The sequence below is a fragment of the Stomoxys calcitrans genome, chromosome 4 (assembly GCF_963082655.1).
Source record: "Stomoxys calcitrans chromosome 4, idStoCalc2.1, whole genome shotgun sequence".
NCBI lineage: Eukaryota > Metazoa > Arthropoda > Insecta > Diptera > Muscidae > Stomoxys > Stomoxys calcitrans.
The window spans coordinates 78,709,322-78,728,893 of NC_081555.1; the positions used below are offsets into that span (position 1 = coordinate 78,709,322).

Below are 19,572 nucleotides of genomic sequence, written 5' to 3' on the forward strand. Positions count from 1 at the left end.
TGGGCGGTTTTTGGGGGTGCTGGTGCGTGGTGGTGCGTGCCCCGCGACAAAGGACCAAACACAACTCACTTTTCTAAATTTCAGCGAAATCAGATAATAAATGCGCCTTTTATGGAGGCCACCGTAGCGCAGAGGTTAGCATGTCCGCCTATGACGCTGAACGCCTGGGTTCGAATCCTGGCGAGACCATCAGAAAAAATTTTCAGCGGTGGTTTTCGCCTCCTAATGCTGGCAACATTTGTGAGGTGCTATGCGATGTAAAACATCTCTCGAAAGAGGAGCCGCACTGCGGCAAGCCGTTCGGACTCGGCGTCACCTTATCATTAAGCTTAAACTTGAATCGGACTGCACTCATTGATATGTAAGAAGTTTGCCCCTGTTCCTTAGTGGAATGTTCATGGACAAAATTTGCCTTTGCATTTTATGAGACCAAGACCTTAAATCGAGGGATCAGTCTATATGGCAGCTATTTCCAAATCTGGGCCGAACTGAGTCAAATTGAAAAAAAGGTGTCCAATGGCCTAACAAAACTCACTTTCCCAAATTTCTGCGAAATCCGATGAAAAATGCGACTTTTATGGGGCCAAGACTTTAAATCGAGGGATCGATCTATATAGCAGCTATATCCCAATCTGAACGGATCTAGACCAAACTATAGGAGGATGTCGAGTGGCCCAACACAACTCGCGATCTAAAAATTTCAGCACAATCAGATAATAAATGTGGCGTTTATGGGCCTAAGACCTTTAATCGGCAGATCGGTCTATATGAGGGCTATATCAAGATATAGTCCGATAAATTCTGCGAATTTATCCTGCCTATGGACAAACGAAGAGTCTGTGCAAAGTTTCAGCCTAATATCTCTATTTTTAAAGACTGTAGCGTGATTTCAACAGACGGACGGACGTTCATGGCTAGATCATCTTAAATTTTTACGACGATCAAGAAATATTGAAGTCGGAAATGAATATTTCGATGTGTTGCAAACGGAATAACAAAATGAATATGCCCGCATCCTTCCGTGGTGGGTAAAACAATTTTCATACGTCGTTTTCCCCTCCTATTTCTGGCGACATTTGTGAGGTTTTATGTCGTATAGAAGCTATGTTAAAACTTCTTCCCAAACTGAGCTTAAAACTTGAATCGGACTGCAGAGTGAGAAGTTTGGCCCTGCTCCTTTACCCTTTGAGGACAAAGAATAATCCGATCGATAAAGTCTTGTTGTTGTAGCAAACTTAGCACGCTCTTACTTGTTTAAATTTAAACCTTCAGAGAAAACGAACACAAAATTTAAGCTTAGTCTCTAAAAGACTCAAATCATGGAATCGGTTTTTGTGAGATTATATCAATTTGTGGACGTATCTGGACCGTGCTTGGTGTGAGGGTGGTGGGAAATAAGTGCGCTTATATAACAAAGTTTGGTCAAATTCATTAAATAGGGGTTTCTATGGGGGCTATATCTGTTAAAGGAACTATGTTTGCCGTATTTGGTTTGGGTATTAGAAATCATAGATATACGTTAAATGCTAAGTACCAGCAAAATTGCGTAAAAATTGAGGATTAGACGGGCTCTAGAAGCCCTCACGGAGATTTCGAGCTGTTTAATATAAAAACTAAATGGGACTCATTTTTAATCTCTAATGGCCTTTATTAATAATAATTTCGACACAATATCTAAGGGTGATTGCCTAATTCGCATTGACTCCACCAACACTAAAATTTTAGATCCCTAGCCTACAAAATCTTCGAAATATAGACTTTTTAAATTAATGAAAAAAATAATGCAAATGTTTGAGTTTGACATCGTATCAAAAATAAGCGGAGAATATGAAACTGTATGAAACGGAGTTTAAGGCCCTAGTTTGGTTTCTATCGATCAAATGCTGATTTTCCACAATCCATTAATAAATGTGGTTTTTGGAGCAAAATTCGTCCTCAAAGGGTTAATGGATTACATTTGCATTACATACCTTGTACTACAGCATTGGTGCAGGGTACATTCCAAAATTTGTGCAAAATTGCCATTTCCGTTTTAATGTCAATGTCCTTTAAAGCAAACAACTAATTTTTTCGCTGTTATCCTCCCACCTTCCAACTTTACTCGAATGGATAAGAAAAACACGAAATTTCGGGGCTGTTGTCCTCTTAGTGTTTTATCAGCAAGTTTTTTTGTTTGTTCAGCAACAGCAGCGACATCGCCATCTGAGTAGTAGTAATCATCGCTGCAAGCAACCAAAGAGAAGACACACAGACACTAACAAAGTCTCGTATCATAAGCGTTGTGTTTGTGTCTCACTCTTTCATCCTCTATCTCTGCCTGCGACTACATCATAATCATAGAAAATCGTCAACTTTTTTTGCGCTAATCTTGGACAGACATGTAGCCCTGCAAACACTTCAACTACCAGGACATGACAATTGCTGCTGCTTCATAACGATACTCTGGTTTTTGTTTTTTCTCTAGCAACTCTAAACTTCCAAATTTTGCAGAGTTTTAGCTGTAGGTTTAGTGGGGCAAAGCCATTCTCAAAACAGGATGAAATGCATCGTCTGTTGTACTATGTTATCAGGCTAGTGATACTTGGCAACATTGTCAAGCCTTTTTTGCGAGTGACATTTGCTTGAACTAACAAATAGAAACAATTCTAATTTTTTGTAACTCCATTTGGATGGTTATTTTTTACTGGGTGAAATTACTCGTACATATGTATGTATCACAGCATAGTTCCGCTGTCTGTGTGTGGATTCCATACAAATCTATTTCCTTCTTTTTTATTAAATCCTCAACCCAAATTCAGAGAATCCTTTGTAATATGAAGGGATTCCCTTGTCTGATTTTCGGGCGATGAAAAATTTGTCCTTCTCGAAAAAGAAATCCCAAAAACTTAAAACATTGCAGACAGAAATGCAGACAACATAAAAACAACACCATGATGAACAAAATGTGATATTTTTAATCTGTCGCTTGATGTTTGCCAACTTGTTAATTTTTGTTCTTCTATAATGGAGCTAATAATTTTGTGGAACCGCTGAGACACTGTGGAATGTTTATTTAACAAAACAATAAATTGTTTAGGGAAGTAACTAAAATTTCGGTTTTAAACATTTTCTAGGGGAAATTGTTTACAGTAATATATAAAAAATATGGATTCCCTTAGCCCATGTTTAGAATTGAATTGTTGAAGAAGATTTAATAACTTGAACCTATAAAAGGGGCAGTTTCCTTGATGGTAAATATAGAACTTCCTTCATTTTTATACCCATCACCATAGGATAGAGAGTATATTTATTTAGTGATTCCGTTTGCAACACATTGAAATATCAATTTCCGAGCCAGGTTAAAACTTCTCTAATAAGTGGTGTCTCTAACTGGACTCAGCATAAAAAAAGAAACTCATATGATTACGCTAAAACTTGAATAGGATTGCACTCATTGATGAGAAATTTCTTCATGGGTGATTTTTTGGCATTTCTGAGTTGGACTATGACCTCCGATATCCGAACCGAATATGATTCATAACGAACTATTTAGCGTCTTAATCCAAAATTTAGAGGATCTATTGCCCGGTTTCATTAATTTTTACTTGTAAATTTTATTAATTCTTATATTTGAGAAGAATCATTTAAACAAATTCTCACAACAAAAAGTTTATGATGTACACCAGCCATTTTCACTCTTTAACCCACTGTGCTTCCTCCCTTTTGTATCTTACCTTTTTTATCTGTTTTTTAATATTACAAATGCATTGTTTCAAAGTGTAAAAACTCTGATTCTGCAACTATTTTGGCTCCAAACGAGTGGTATTAAGTTTTTAGCAGAGTATAGTGTGTTTGTTTTTTCACAGGACTCATTGTCATTAACATCCTTTTTTAGCATATTTGCTTTTTTTTTGGTTGCCAAGTCAAGAGCTAGCACTTTTTAGCCTCTTGTTGCTTTTTTTATTTTTGCTGAAGCAGCAAATTCCTAATGTTTGTGGTTTGAATTGCAGTGTTTTTCCGAGCGTACAGAAATGCTATTCCAGCTAAAACCAAACAAATGCTGTCCTTAACTTTTAAGCAGATATTTTTTGCTCTTTGTTCATATTGTGACAAAAAAAAAAAACAGGATTTCAACCCACAATCGCTAAGGTAATCTGGTAGCGCAGCAGGTAGGATAACTAAAAACAAAGCGAAAAGAATCATATCAAACCGGACTAGTTAAAAATGTTATACAATTTCCTAAATGAATAACAACGAAACTAACGATTTTCACTAAATTTCCGGGTGAGCGAAAAAAAAAAATGAAATGGAAAATAAATTTGTTTGCTCTAAACTTTTAACAGCGACGGATATATCGGTGTATGGCCGACCGCATAGGTGTATGCGTGTATGTGTTGGGCTTACATTTAAAATTCAATTTATTTTAATCTATCCTGTATATTTATCTGTCTCTATGTTGGCGAGAAAGTTTTGTGTCGCTTAGCAATATTGCAACTAATGGCATTTTCCACTTTTATTCTCTTCTCGATGTTCGCGCAATTTAAAACACAGTGCCTTAACATGTGACTGCACAAATGGCGCTGGCCTCAATGCCTCGACATCCGGCTTAAATTCTAACAACGGTGCAGGCCACAGCAGTGGCTCCTATTCAACGACTACTAATCCCACAAATCGCAATAGTGGTGGTGGAAGTGGCAGTGGTGGTACAACGCCCACTACGCCAGCCGGCAACGGAAACGGAAATGGCGGTTTCAATGGCATTGGTGGGGCTGGTGCGGTGTCTGGTGCAGCGACAGGCACCAATGGCGGTTGCATTTGCTCTCCCACCTCAGGATTAGCTGGCATTGTGACGGGTAATCTTATGTCAACCGGGCCTACAACAACAACGACCGTATTACTGGGCGCTAAAACAACAACATCAGCCGGTGGTTTGGGCTCAGTATTGGGCTCCGCTGGCACCCTTAACGACGATGGCACACTCAGCAATGCCGAAACTCTGTTGTCATCGAATGCACGTTTCCAGGCAATATCAGCCATAGCGGTTGCCCAGGATGGTGTAATTAATGTGGCCGATCAAGGTAAGTTGCTTTGTATTTAGTACTCATTCATGTAGTGTTGTCAATGTAGACAATGTACCGCACAAACACAATGAAACAGGGAAAATTAATTAAGAGCCTTCAGCTACAAGGCAACATTAAGCGAAGTAATTCATACGCAAAAAATTACGTTGATGGTTGGAAAAGGTCTAAATTAAGGCTCAACAAACTTAATAAGATAGGCGAATTTGAATTTAATATGCAAGGTGGAAGTGAAATACTATAACAAAAAAAGAAAAATAATAAACAAGTAAAAGGCATTAAGTTCGGCCGGTCGCGAACTTTGGATACCCACCACCTCGCGTTTATATGTAAATCCCCTTTCGTCACAATCCGATGAAAATTGGATAACTTATGCACTAAAATTCGGTCACTGTTGTCACTGTTGAATTTTGTATTTCAAATGTCAACAAAATCGGGTAATAAATAAAGCTTTTATTAGCTTCAGACCCTTAACCGGCATATCGGTCTATATGACAGCTATATCTAAATACAGTCCTATTTTAACCATATATGGGTCCGATGGCGGGTGGACTTAAACTACTCACTGTTTCAAATTTCAGCGAAATTGGATAAAAAATAATGTTTTTATGGGCTTCAGACCCTTTATCGGGAGGTCGGTCTATATGGCAGCTATATCTAAATATAGTCCGATCCAAACCATATTTGGGGCGGATGTCGGGAGAACTGAAACTACCCACTGTTTCAAATTTCAGCGAAATCGTTTTATAAATAGGGCTTTTATGGGCTTCAGACCCTTTATCGGAAGATCGGTCTATATGGCAGCTATATCTAAATATAGTCCGATCTGAACCATATTTAGGTTCGAAGTTGAGAGGCCTGAAACTATTCAATAAAGCTTTTATGGGCTTCAGACTCTTTATCGGCAGATCGGTCTATAAGGTAGGTATATCTAAATATAGTCCGACCTGAACCATATTTGGGTCAGTTGTCGAAAAGCCTTAAACTACTAACTCCGTTCAAGAACATAACCAGCGTGCATCAAGAGACGTATCTGTGCCAAATTTCAGCTCAATATCTCAATTTTTGAAGCCTGAAGAGTGATTACAACAGACGTATAGACGGACAGACACACGAACATCGTTAAATCGTCTTAGAATTTTACGACGATCCGAAATATATATACTTTGTAGGGTCGGAAATTGGTATTTCGTTGTGTTGCAAACGGAATGAGTAAATGAATATACCCCCTATCCTACGGTGATGGGTATAAAAAGTTTAATAATAAAGACTATGTGATCTTGTAGTTTTTAAAGAATTTTAGACATTTAATTTACAAAAAATTGCATAGTGGGAGTTAGCGTCAAGTATTGAAATATATATACTTTGTAGGGTCGGAAATTGGTATTTCGTTGTGTTGCAAACGGAATGAGTAAATGAATATACCCCCTATCCTACGGTGATGGGTATAAAAAGTTTAATAATAAAGACTATGTGATCTTGTAGTTTTTAAAGAATTTTAGACATTTAATTTACAAAAAATTGCATAGTGGGAGTTAGCGTCAAGTATTGAGGTTACAATCTTCTGTCTATATGGTATGGATAAGCTCATATCTATACCTAGTAATCGGCTTGTTGTCGTTTTTTATACCCTCCACCATAGGATGGGGGTATACTAATTACGTCACTCTGTTTGTAACTCCTCGAAATATTCGTCTAAGACCCTAAAGTATATATAATCGTGATCGTCATGACATTTAAAGCCGACCTAGCCATATCCGTCCGTCCGTCTGTCTGTCGAAAGCACGCTAAATAAATACCTTCTTTTAGTGTAGGTCGGTTGGGATTGTAAATGGGCCATATCGGTCCATGTTTTGATATAGCTGCCATATAAACCGATCTTCGATCTTGACTTCTTGATTCACTAGAGGGCGCAATTCTTATCCGATTTGGCTGAAGTTTTGCACGACCTATTTCGTTATGACTTCCAACATCTGAGCTAAGTATGGTATACATCGGTCCATAACCGGTTATAGCTGCCATATAAACCGATCTGGGGTCTTGACTTCTTGAACGTCTAGAGGGCGTATTTCTCATCGGATTTGGCTGAAGTTTTGCACGACCTATTTCGTTATGACTTTTGATGATATTCAATCTTGATTTCTTGAGACAATAGTGGGCGAAATTCTTATCCGATTCGGCTGAAACTACGGATAACGAGTTTTGTCATGACTTCCAACAACAGTGCTAAATATGTTTTACATCGTTCCATGTTTTGATATAGCTGCCATATAAACCGATCTTGGGTCTTAATTTCTTGCGCCTCTAGAGTGCGCAATTCTTATCCGATTGGAATGAAATTTTGCACGACGTGTTTTGTTATGATATCCAACAACTGTGCCAATTTTAGTTCGAATCGGTCCATAACCTGATATAGCTGCCATATAAACCGATCTTGGGTCTTGACTTCTTGAGCCTCTAGAGGGCGCAATTCTTATCCGGTTGGAATGAAATCTTGCACGACGTGTTTTGTTATGGTATCCAACAACTGTGCTAAGTATGGTTTAAATCGGTCTATAACCGGATATAGCTGCCATATAAACCGATCTTGGGTCTTGACTTCTTGAGCCTCTAGCGTGCGCAATTCTTTTCCGATCAGAATGAAATTTTGCACGACGTGTTTTGTTATGATATCCAACAACTGTGCCAATTTTGGTTCGAATCGGTCCATAACCTGATATAGCTGCCATATAAACCGATCTTGGGTCTTGACTTCTTGAGCCTCTAGAGGGCGCAATTCTTATCCGATTGGAATGAAATCTTGCACGACGTGTTTTGTTATGGTATCCAACAACTGTGCTAAGTATGGTTTAAATCGGTCTATAACCGGATATAGCTGCCATATAAACCGATCTTGAATCTTGATTTCTTGAGCCACTACAGGGCGCAATTATTATCCGATTTGGCTGAAATTGTGTACAATGGCTCTCCCATGACCTTCAACATACGTGTGTAATATGGCCCGAATCGGTCTATAGCCTGATACAGCTCCCATATAAACCTATCACCTTAGTTTACGTCTTTACGTCGTTTTCTTAAATCTGTCATCAAATTGCATTCCTCATCTCTAAAGTGGAATGCACCTATACCATATCTGCAGGTTTAATCTTTAACTCTGGTGAAATTATCGCGATAAAAAGCAGTCTAGTGACTTTATATCCCATATATATGTTCGTCCGAATTTGAGAAATATTGCAATAAAGTGCTCATTTGTTAAAGGATTCTCTCGAAATTTGGCAAGAAGGATTTTCGTATGACTCTTAGTTTTGCTGGTGAATTTCATAGGAATCGGTTAAGATTTAGATATAGCTTACGTATACGTATTTCGCCCGATTCTCACTCCTAAAGCCACAGAATTTGGGTAATTTGCAATAATGTTGTCATTTGTCAACCGTAGTTATTACAGTTTAACATATTTTCTCGAAAATCGATGCGCATTGTTAAATAATTAAAGTCCGGATTTTTATGCATAATCGAAATTTTTACATCCATTATTTTTCAAATGCGGTGGTATAAATATATATTGGCTTCAGAACTTCGACTCTTCATACAAACATGCAAAAATATCAATGCATATCCCAAATAATTGATGGGAAAATTTCTCCGAGGTTAGATATAGCTTCCACTTTGTGCTTATAGGGTAGGTGTAGAGTACTATAAAGTCACCACCGCCCATCTTTTGACTCTCCTTACTGGTTGCTATTTAATTTAGTTAAAATTTTGAATGTTTTATTCATAACTAAGGGTGATTTTTAAGCGAAGTTTTCTTAAATCAAATACAACACTCACATTTTATTGGAATTAGTAAATTGCCCATTACCATTTGCTATTTAAAAACAATTTCATAGAAAGGTTGTCGGCAACTCCTGTTCACATGGTCCATTCGTAGAGTCCAATTTGTACCTCTTTTTCGAGCCTGTATTCCGCTTATTACATACGTAGGTAGTGCTACCATATTTCCATATTATTGTATTTCTAAGCCCATGGGCTTCCAAGCCTCTAAGGCTTCAATCATCTTTGACTTGTACAAAAAGTTAAACGACTTAACCTCATAACTCAAGTTTTAAACCTCAATAGGTACATCGTTTCAGGAGCTGTGAGTCATGTGGCACCGTCTTGCTGAAACCACATGTCTACCTAGTCGAACTTTCCAATTCGGGTTAAAAAGTTGTATATAAATCTAAAAAATTACAGACAAATTTTATCCAACTTAAAATCAAATTCCTTTCTCGCAATTTTTAAATTTATAGAAGAATTTTTCGTCTTGTTCAAGATGTTTGCAATTCGTTCGTATTTATATATATGTGGAAACTATATTCCATTTCCTTTATTTGCTTGTGGGGGTTTAGCCAAGCCAAAATCATAAGGAAGTCAAAAAGGGAAAAATGAAAGAAAACGACCACAAAATATTGCCTTGAGGCTGCTTGCAAGGAATGAAATCCAGGCTCACTGTGATTTGGAAAGCAATATTCGTATATTATTGGAGCATGAAAACGTAATCGAAATCAAATCACACATATATACATTTACTAATGCATATATGCTGAAAGGGGAGATGGAGAAAAAAATCGGGCAACCAAACAAAAGAACCAAAAACGATTATGACAATTGTGATTATTATTGTTCCTCACATTACCCGACACACTTGAGCTGACTTTTGTCCTAAGTCAATTGAGTGGAAAAAATCTAGAATGTCTATGAATAGGCTTTCACATTTATGTTTGTTCGTTTTTTCCTTGCCTAATGGAAGGAAAAGCCTAAGCAGAGGATGAGGTAAAAAAGTTATTAACATAAAATAAGGGTATATTAAGTGTTTAAACAGCTATTGTGTGGTTTCAACATGGCACGGCTATTCTTTAGCAATCAAGCCAAAGAATATTGTCATATTCATTTTTATTTTTTTTTTTTTTACATTATCTCTAAAAGTATGTTCATGTATTCATCTGTATATAAGTGTGTGTGGCATATACACAATGTATGCGTCCACCTTTACATCCGTTTCCGTCAAATGTTTTCCGGCCTTAAGTATGGTTGTTAACATTAACAAAACAAAATTCACCAATGGGAGGGATGTGTAAAACTTGTTCTTCCTTTTTGCTATTCCGTTTGAAATAAATAGAAACATATGCATATGTTAAGAGTTTGTCCATTCATTCGCTCATTCGCTGCTACTTTGTCTGTGACGTGTTGTTGCTATAGAATATGCTATTCCCCATATAGAATCATTAGCTTTTTCCCTCCTCACAAAGTGCCAATTTACTTTTACTGACAAAATGCTAACGGAAGTCAAATACGAACTTCCGACAGACACAGTTAGGCATTTACACACATCAAGCCAGTAAAAGAGAAAAGCCCAAGAAGAGAAGAAAAAAAAAACACACAAGTTTTCCTTTAACTTTTACAAAATAAAATGAAAACGTAACAAACTCTATTACCTTTTTGGGTAGAGGGAGTAACAGATGTATACTTCCTTTTATGGAGACAGAAGCAATTTTTCCTCAAACTATGTACTTGTGTGAAAATATTGTGCCTGCTTGGCTAAAAATGCTGATTATAACAATTTTTGTTTGTTTGGAGCTGTTGCTCCAAAATATGCTAGGGCATTTTGCTTCGGATTGCCGTTTGTGTGCACAAGGGGGTCATGAAAACCCATAAATTTCAATGGGAACTTGACTTTGTTACTTAAATTGAAGGCAAATGGTGTGATTTTTAGTGACAGCCAATAAGTAGGCATTAGTTATTGCTATGTCTGAACGCGACTAAAAGTATGCCCTTAAACACATTAAAATGTAAAGACTATAGTGAAAGCTTTAAGCATTTTCTTGAATTCAAGTAAATTTTATTTATAAAATTTAAGATTTAAGTAAGTAAAACAATTTAAAACAACTTAAATCTATTCAGAGTACAATTCGATTTTGATTTTCCATTAGGTTGGATCAAATTGCGGAGCAAATTGTTACACTCAAAACTAAGGAGTAAAACTAATAACTTATAAAATATATTTCGTATCACATAACAAATAGAAAATTTAAATCATGCCAATAATCCCAATTATTGGTATTTTCTTCTTAAGTTACCCAAGTCGCTCAACATTTTTTCATTTAGTGTAATTTTTCATTGCCTACAGCTAGGCTGCCGTCGAATACGCTTGCTGTTACATTTTCTCTGGTTTTATAATTTTTCAATCTTTTACCATGAAGAGAAGACAGCAAAAATTCATCACTTTCTAATAAATTCTTAATAATTTATTGAATTTAAATAACTTCTCGTAACTAATTCGTACTATGCTTTGATCATTTTCCTAAAGCAGCCAGAGGAAAAAATGTAAAAAAAAACGAAGAAAACTCTCAATAACAAAAGGAAAAAAGAACTTACCAAGCAAATGCCTTGATAAATTACTTAACAATTTTTTCCAACTGCACATTTGTTATGCTGCTTAACAACTCACCATTTGTTTTCCTCCCCATATATACTGCTAAACCTGCAATGAGCAAAGTGGCATAGGGTTTTCGCAACGACTGAAGTCGTTCGAAGACTACGTTAACGTTCACACAAACAAAGGTATAAATTTGTGCTTATTATCCCAGCTTTTCTAATTAGATAAACAACTCAATGTAATTAATAAATGTCTGGCTATGGAATATTTCTTTTTTTCCCCAGCGTGCTGTGTCTTCTTCGTTTTTGTCTTTACCTAAGTAAAGACAGCTACTCGTTTTATTGTCTACCATATGGCGTTGATGCTGTACCATAGTTTCCAAGTACAATAAATGGATGGGGTAATGTAAAGAGTGGCCTGGTGCTGCCACTGGTTCAGAAGCACCTAGGATGGGCTTGGAAAAATCAATAACAAGTAATTAATCAAGTTACTTAGCAGCACATGCTAAAGTTTCATCATGACCTGGGTATTAAGCAACACCTAAAATTATGCTTCTGTCGAAGATAAAAAGAAATCACTGAATGAGAGCATTTAGAAGACAAGAGGTGTGGATACATTGAAGCATTTCGAGAAAAATTTTACATTACCAAATCAATCTTATTAGCTAATAGTTCCTGTAAGAGTTATTAATCACAATTGATGGTGTCAATTTGTTGTTTTCATCAGCGTTTAGATTAACGTTCTCAGAATGAACAGGGTGATGATTGAAACCAAGCTAGGCCAAAATGAATATTCTTTGGATTTGATTGGTGAAATATTCGAAAGTAATTTGATTTTGTGTTAATTTTCTAGTCAATTTCGTTATCATAAATTAAATATATTCTATGAATAAATAGAGAGGTTCATTAATAAAGTATACATTTTGCAAACGTTCACTCCAACATCCCATTATGGAACAACGTGGAGATTTTTCATACATCAATAAGTGCTGTCTGATTTTAGTTTTAGTTCAACAATAAGTGAGGGGAGTCCGAGCAGATTGCCGTATAATGGCATCTCCTCTTAGATAAGTTTGAGAAGGCTGCAGCATTCAAAAATGTTGCTGGTTAGTTTTTGTGAAAAAATAACCACCATTGAAAATTTTTGTTGATGATCTCGCCAGGATTTGCATCCAGTTGTTCAGCGTTGTAAATGGAGATGCTTACTTATGAGCTTCTGAAGGTGAAACCTAGGAGAATATCCTAACATCTCAATACTACTGTATACATAATTACTCTGCTGACATATTAAAATTTTTCGGATAAAATAGAGAAAATGGAATCCTCAGGTTGTTGGTGTTTCTGAAGTAGATAGCGACAAGTTTGTCAGTAAACCACAGCTGGGCCTTTATAGGTGGCTCTTCCGTAGAACAGTTTTCGTTAAAAAATATATTGCATAAAAACGGGGTAACTTAGATGGATTAACTGTAGCATACATTTAAGGATTGAAGCAAATGATTTTTATGACCTCCACCATAGAATGGGGGTATTCTTACATCATCAATCTGTTCGAAGCTCATCGAAAGAATGATCAGAGACTCAATAAAGTATAAATATATTCTTGATCTTCTTGACATTCTAAGTCTATTTAGCGTTGTCGATCTGTCTATTTACCTGTCGAAAGTAAGCTATCTTTCGAAAAAGTAAAGCTAGATACTAGAAATCAGGCACAAATACTTCTTATTAGAGCAGGTCGATTGGGATTGGGATGTCAAATGGGTCCATGTTTTGACGTAGCATACAAACCGATTTTCCGATTTTACTTTTTGAGCTTCTTTAGGGCGCAAATTTTGCACAATGACATTTTTTAGGAAGTCCAACATACGTGTAAAGTATGGTTGGAATCGGTCCCATCTAAACCGAACTCCCGGTTTGACTTCTTGCAAATGCAAATTTTTCCATTAACGTTACATTAAGGAACAATGGCAAACTTCTCACATATCAATGAGTACTAAGTTTTTAAGCTCAATGGTTAGGGAGCTCCTTTTCAAAGACGAGTCCGAACGGCGTGCCGCAGTGCGACACCTCTTTGTGGGTAAGTTTTTTTATGATCGCTGAAAAATTTTTATCTGATATTCTCACCAGGATTCGAAACAATGCTTTCAACGTTCTTGAGTAATAAGAGGGCGCAATTATTACCCCATTTGGCTCCAACATACGTGCTAAGAATGACTTGAATCGGTCTGGAACCTGATATAGCTCCCATATAAACAGATCTCCCGATTTGACTTCTTGAGTGCGCAATTGTTTACCGACTTTGCTGAAATTTTGCACAATGATTTCTTCTATGACCCCAATATATGTGCCAAGTATGGTCTGAATTGGTCCGTAATCTGATATAGGTCCAATATCATAGGAAATTATTATCCATTATACTTCGTTTGCGTATAAAGAGATATTGGACAAAGAAGGGTATATAAGAATCGGTCCTGCTGAACTATGCGCGCTTCAACTTTTTTTTCTTACAGTAACACACTTAAAATAATACTTTTCACTTTTCTGCAACTCTTTTCTTGGAATAATTTCTATTTTTAAAAAACCTTCGTTTCACCATTTTGAGTTTTATCGGCGGCACAAAAAATAATTTATGTTCAGTTGAAAAACAATTATTTTCGCCACATTCAACGTTTTGGGCCATAACTGCTTGCAACACGCAAAAACGAATCTAGACCAACCACAATTTTCCACTTGTTTAGCAAAATGCCTTTTTGTTGTTTTATTTTTTCCCTTCTTCGTTTACTTCTTTTACTTGTGAATTTTGCATTGTTTTCCTTGGAATTGTTACTAAAACTATCGTTGGTGCTATACTTGCGGTTATTATTGTTGTATATCATAGTTATGTTGCTGTTATTGTTGCATCAGCTACTGGTGCTTTTTGTTACCATAATTTATGTTGACTGTTTGCTACTATTATCTTTTTTGTGTATTATTGTAAGTTCTATTTATTTTTGTTTTGTATTTGGTATTTTTCATTATTATTTCGCCAACATCTTCCTCACTCTAACCTATTGCCACGACTAGAAGAGGCCGAGGGTGGCCAGGACATTTGTATAGCCAGAATAGTGGCAGTAGCAAAATGATTATTGTGCTCTTTTCGCTGGCAATTGTGCTGTCCTATTCATTGTTGTCGTTGCCATTGTTGCTGAATTTCTGTTGCTAACTGTGGCAGCCAGCTAGCTAGCTGTTCTTGTAGCCTGATTTTTTCAGTGATTGTTTTTTTTTTCTTTGGTTTTGTTCTTTAAGGCACAGTTAGTCCAAAGGCATCGGGATCTCCATTCGTTGTTTGGTGTTATCGTTTAATTTTCTTTTTTTTTGTGGACATACACAACAAGAACAAAAAGAAATCACAACCAAGAAAATACTAACTTCGTACATTGACTCCAGATGATGATACTAGCATTGTGTTTTGTAATTTTTTTCTGGTATTGTTTTGTAAGGCGGATTTCCGCAATTGTAATTGTGCTCTAAATATAAGAGATTGTAAATTAAAGAAACAAATGTTTATGAATAATTTCTTAAACATAGTAGAAGGGATATTTTACCGAATTGTTTTCTAGAAAATAATTACAAGATAAATTTTTATATATTTTATAGGGACAAGTATATGGTATATTAGCAGTGGGGCGGATTGCAGCTTCGAAATATCAAATGTAAAGAAATCTATTTGTGTCAGTCAAATTAAATGTACACAAAAAAAATATTACTAATATGTTGCTTGGGTTGTTGAAAATCTAAATATGTAATGCAAAACAATTACGAGTTTATAAGGAACATTATCCCCGCAGTTTTTGTAACCATTACCATAGGATGGGTGCCTTATAATGGTATGGTATTGTACTTGAATGTGAAAATACCAAGAATGTTCTAAAACATGTCCCTAGGATAGTTAAAACCTAATCTTTCTACTAAAAACAAAAATTTATTGCCCTGATCCTCTCAGATCATCGTATTAAACCCTATTAAAAAAACTATCGGAAGATGTCGAGATAGCTTTGGGGAGGAGAAAATTTGAAATTCTGATGAATAAACATATCTCCCAGGTTCGCCAGCCTTTCCCAAGTTGCATATTTAGCTAACTAAATATTAGGATCACCTGAGCGTTACCTTATCCTTACCTTATGAACAACCCGAAAAACCAATTAAAGTTACCCAAATTATACAATTATCTTTATTTTATAATGGATTTTTCAATAGGGACTTGACAACTAAGAATTTAATTTGTGAATCCACTCTTACACTAAAAATCGAACTGTCACTGTTAATTTATTCAACAAACTCAACATTTTCATCGTGGTGAAGCACGCGAACGAACAACGACTGATAATCATAAAAATTTCCTATCGAAATTCGGAGCCAGTGTCCTTATTGGAAAAACCGATACATGAAAAACATAGGTGTCCATAAATAGACGACCAAGCAAAAATTGGACGGAACATTCCTTTGCCTTTTTATGTTAAACTCACCAATTTTTCAGTATACTTTTTTATTTATAAATTGTTCTTATCATTTATGAATACTAATGAAAAGTTACGTTTTTATCATTTAATTTCAATCACGATAGCGGTCGAATGAGATAAGCTCTTATTAATTTACATCTTTGGTAACTGGTAATGGTTTATATTTGAATATAGCTATAAATGGTCCTTCGGCTTGACTTCTAGAATGTTAGAAGCGCCAGTAAGTTAATCGATTAGGCTGAAATTTTGCACTAAGTGTTCTGTTACGACTTCCAACAGCCATCTCAACTACGTTCCATAGTGGTCTTTTATGTGATAACTATGCCCTTAAACCAAGTTAATTTATGTAAATTTTTATCAGAACGCATGGTAGTCGGTTCCTGGCATTCGGCCACGAACTATTTTTAACGCATCAGAAAATTCTTTAATCAGACAGTGGGCGATTTAAGTTTCCGAATTTAAGAGTTCACAATTCATAATTTCTAGTTACATGTCATTCGTCGCTTTATGTCCTATTTTCCAAAGTTTGTTGGCATAACGCTTTTTGCTTGAAATACTGATCAAAGCCCATATAAAATTTATAAATTCATGACCGCGATATTGTTATGTCAAGTTAGCAATGTTCGTTTGCCTGTTCCGATTGTTTGTTCTGAATCTTTGAATTTCTATCTATCTGATTTAAGGAAATATGGTTTAAGTCGGACCATAACCTTATGCAACTCCTATATAAATCAATTTGATTTCTAATGATCTGGGGAGAACGATTATTATTTTAAATATTAAATGTGAAATATTTTTTTAAAGATTCGCCCCGGCTGAGCACAACTCTTTTTTTTATTTATTTTTTTATCTAAAATTATATAATTTTAATACAGATGTCCCTGTTCCTTAACGGAATGTTCATGGGCGAATTTCGCAAATACATATTTCCTATTTATTAACCTTTGTTTAAGAAATCTTACGTAAATTTAATACAATTTTACAAGTTACCTATTCACTAATCTCATTAGCTTGTGCCAGCTTCTATAGAAGGTGACGTTCCATATTTATTTATAAACTCAACTCATTTTTTCTGACACCAAATAATCCTTAAAATCATGAGTGTACAAAATATGTTTTTATTACAAGGCCAACAATATGGCTCTACCTAAGTTTATGTTCATATCTTCTGATACGTATATATCTAGAATAAAGTCTATATGTATTTTAGGTTCCTCTACGTACAGTATATAGTCATATATGTATTCGTTTATGTACAAACATTGATTTTCCCTTTGAATATCAATGACACCAAAACTGGTTATCATTAAAACAAAGCCCTTGCCGTCCTAGTTGATGTTGTCGTCATCATCATCAATGTTTCCCCTCCAAATAGTCAGTCTTCCATACAACAGCTGATCATCAATTTCAACGAATTAATGATGTGTAGCATGAGCTTGGTGTTTCTTTGGGTAATAATCGCTTTTCACTTCATTTAGTTTCGATGGCTCAGGCACTTAACAAGCAAGCTCAGTCAAGGCCTTTCCCCTCTAGTCGCTTGTTGTAACAAGAATTCTATAATAATACATGGGAAATACTCCTGAATGACCACACCAACAATGACCAAACAACAAAATAGCCTGTGCCAAAAGCACCAACAACAATATATGGTCTAGTACAACTTTAGATAGTGGTCATAATACGATTGTTATTTGTTGTAGCTGCTGGCGTTGACAACGATGAGGTCGATGATGGCGAGTGTGTGAGTGAGTTGGCGTCAAAGGACAATAGGGCTCCCATAGCGATAGTAGTTATAGTGGTCGTGGTAGTTGTAATACTTTTGGGTCCTTCATTAACAGTAACCAAAACATAAGATTTTGCTGATAATGTAGGGGTCACTTAACGGGATCTTTAATGTAATTAAGTAAGAATACGAAAAGGACTAAAAGGGTTGAGAGGAGAATAATTCAAACTAAGTCAACACAAGAAACTCTAGGAAGTGTTCAAAAACAAAAAATCATGGAAAAACATAAGGCGACATGTGATAATTTAATGTACAAATTAACAATGGAAATCTATAGACTTTATTTAAGAAAGTGTGAAAGAGATCCCTTGAAATAATAAGGAACATTAGAGCACCTAACCAAAGATATGGGTGGGTGCCTTTAGCTTCTTACGGATTAAATTTGCATACTCGCAGTTTTAAGAGTTTACGGAGTACAAAAGATGCCTTACAGCTTTAGGTCAATTATTAAATGATATATTTTTCAACTGAAAATTCAAAATACCATCACCAACAAAGCATTGATGTTCTCTTATTGCTGTGTTTTAGGTGAACCTAAGGTTGATAGCTTTATAAAACTTATTTTTTGAAAAAATGTTTTCACTTTTTAGGGCCACAACTTTCGAAATTTCGTTAAATATTTTAGTAAATAAACCATTGCACAATCTTTTCAAAAATGGCAAATATAGTTCGTCGTTTCAAAAGACCCCTTAAGAATTTGTAAGTTAAGAAATCAGCCATTCTGCTTATGACTTGAGCCAGTAAGGTTAATTATAGTTTTTTAAAATGGATTAAAGGCCTGAATTAGTTATAGAAATAGAAATGAGGCATGCAGATTTTGAAGCAATTTAATTTTAATGCTTCATCATAGCATTTTTTTCTGGAAATATTACCAGCATTAAAAGAATCTTGCCATTAAGAAAAGATCTCTTCAAGATAAAATTTCTTTCTAGTGTTTTCCATAGTAGAGGATACAACTACTAACTCCTTACTTTTGTGTTTAAACTGCTTAAGTCTAAGCCCTGGACTTTTCTTTTCTTCTTGCCATCAGTTACAGCATCCTAGTGGAAAAAAAACTCTAAATATGACTCTTTAATGAGCTCAGCCTCTGCAATAATGCTTCACTCATTTTCAACATTTTATTCCTTTAGCGTTTTGCATTGTTATAAGGAAATTCGTCCGTTTTCGTCTTCTAGTTCTTTTTGCTTGTAAAAGAAGTTTAGCGAAATCTTTCGCTTTTGAATTTTGCATTCATACAATTTAGCCACCAAAAAGATAAGTAGGTACTTAAATGAACCTCAGGCTGGAATGATACTTAACGAAGAGAAAGGAAAGCACGAATAGAAACCAAGGCTGTGTCATGGACCAATTCACCGCAGTGTGGCTACACCACACAGCTAGCAACTAACCACGTAATCTGTTCGCCAAGTGTAGGGATTGTCACAACTTCCCGCACTTTTGCAGCAATGGACGTTGCTGCCCACCTCCCCTACATTTCAAGTCTAAGGGATTTAAGCTTTAAGCCTACTTAAAATAAAAGACTCCAATGCAAGTGGTGGGCTGTTGCTGCTGCAGTAAAACGATTAGGAAACCAAACAACTATTAAGAGGAAATGTTTTATTTTCTATAGCATGGGGAGAGCGAAAAAAAAGGATTTTCCGTGCCTTTTCCAAATACCCACTTAAAGGGAAATGAAATCCCTTAAGGATTTCTGGCCAAGAAAATGGGGGAACTTGTGAAAAAGTCCAGCCATAGAAGGAAGCATAAGAAATTAGATTTTTGCTAATACTGTAGAAAATTGAAGCCCTGTGGCGATAACTATATAAAAAAATATTTTTTGAAA

General features: G+C 35.8%; 1 protein-coding gene across 2 annotated transcripts in view; it reads left to right on the forward strand.

Moving 5' to 3' along the window:
- Nucleotides 1-19,572, forward strand: part of LOC106086554 (teneurin-a) — a 1,121,402-nt gene that overhangs the window by 1,089,379 nt on the left and 12,451 nt on the right. For both annotated transcript variants that reach the window (XM_059366919.1, XM_059366920.1), the window contains one exon: nt 4,531-5,057. In XM_059366919.1, coding sequence (XP_059222902.1) covers nt 4,531-5,057 — 527 coding nt within the window. The remainder of the gene's footprint in view (nt 1-4,530; nt 5,058-19,572) is intronic.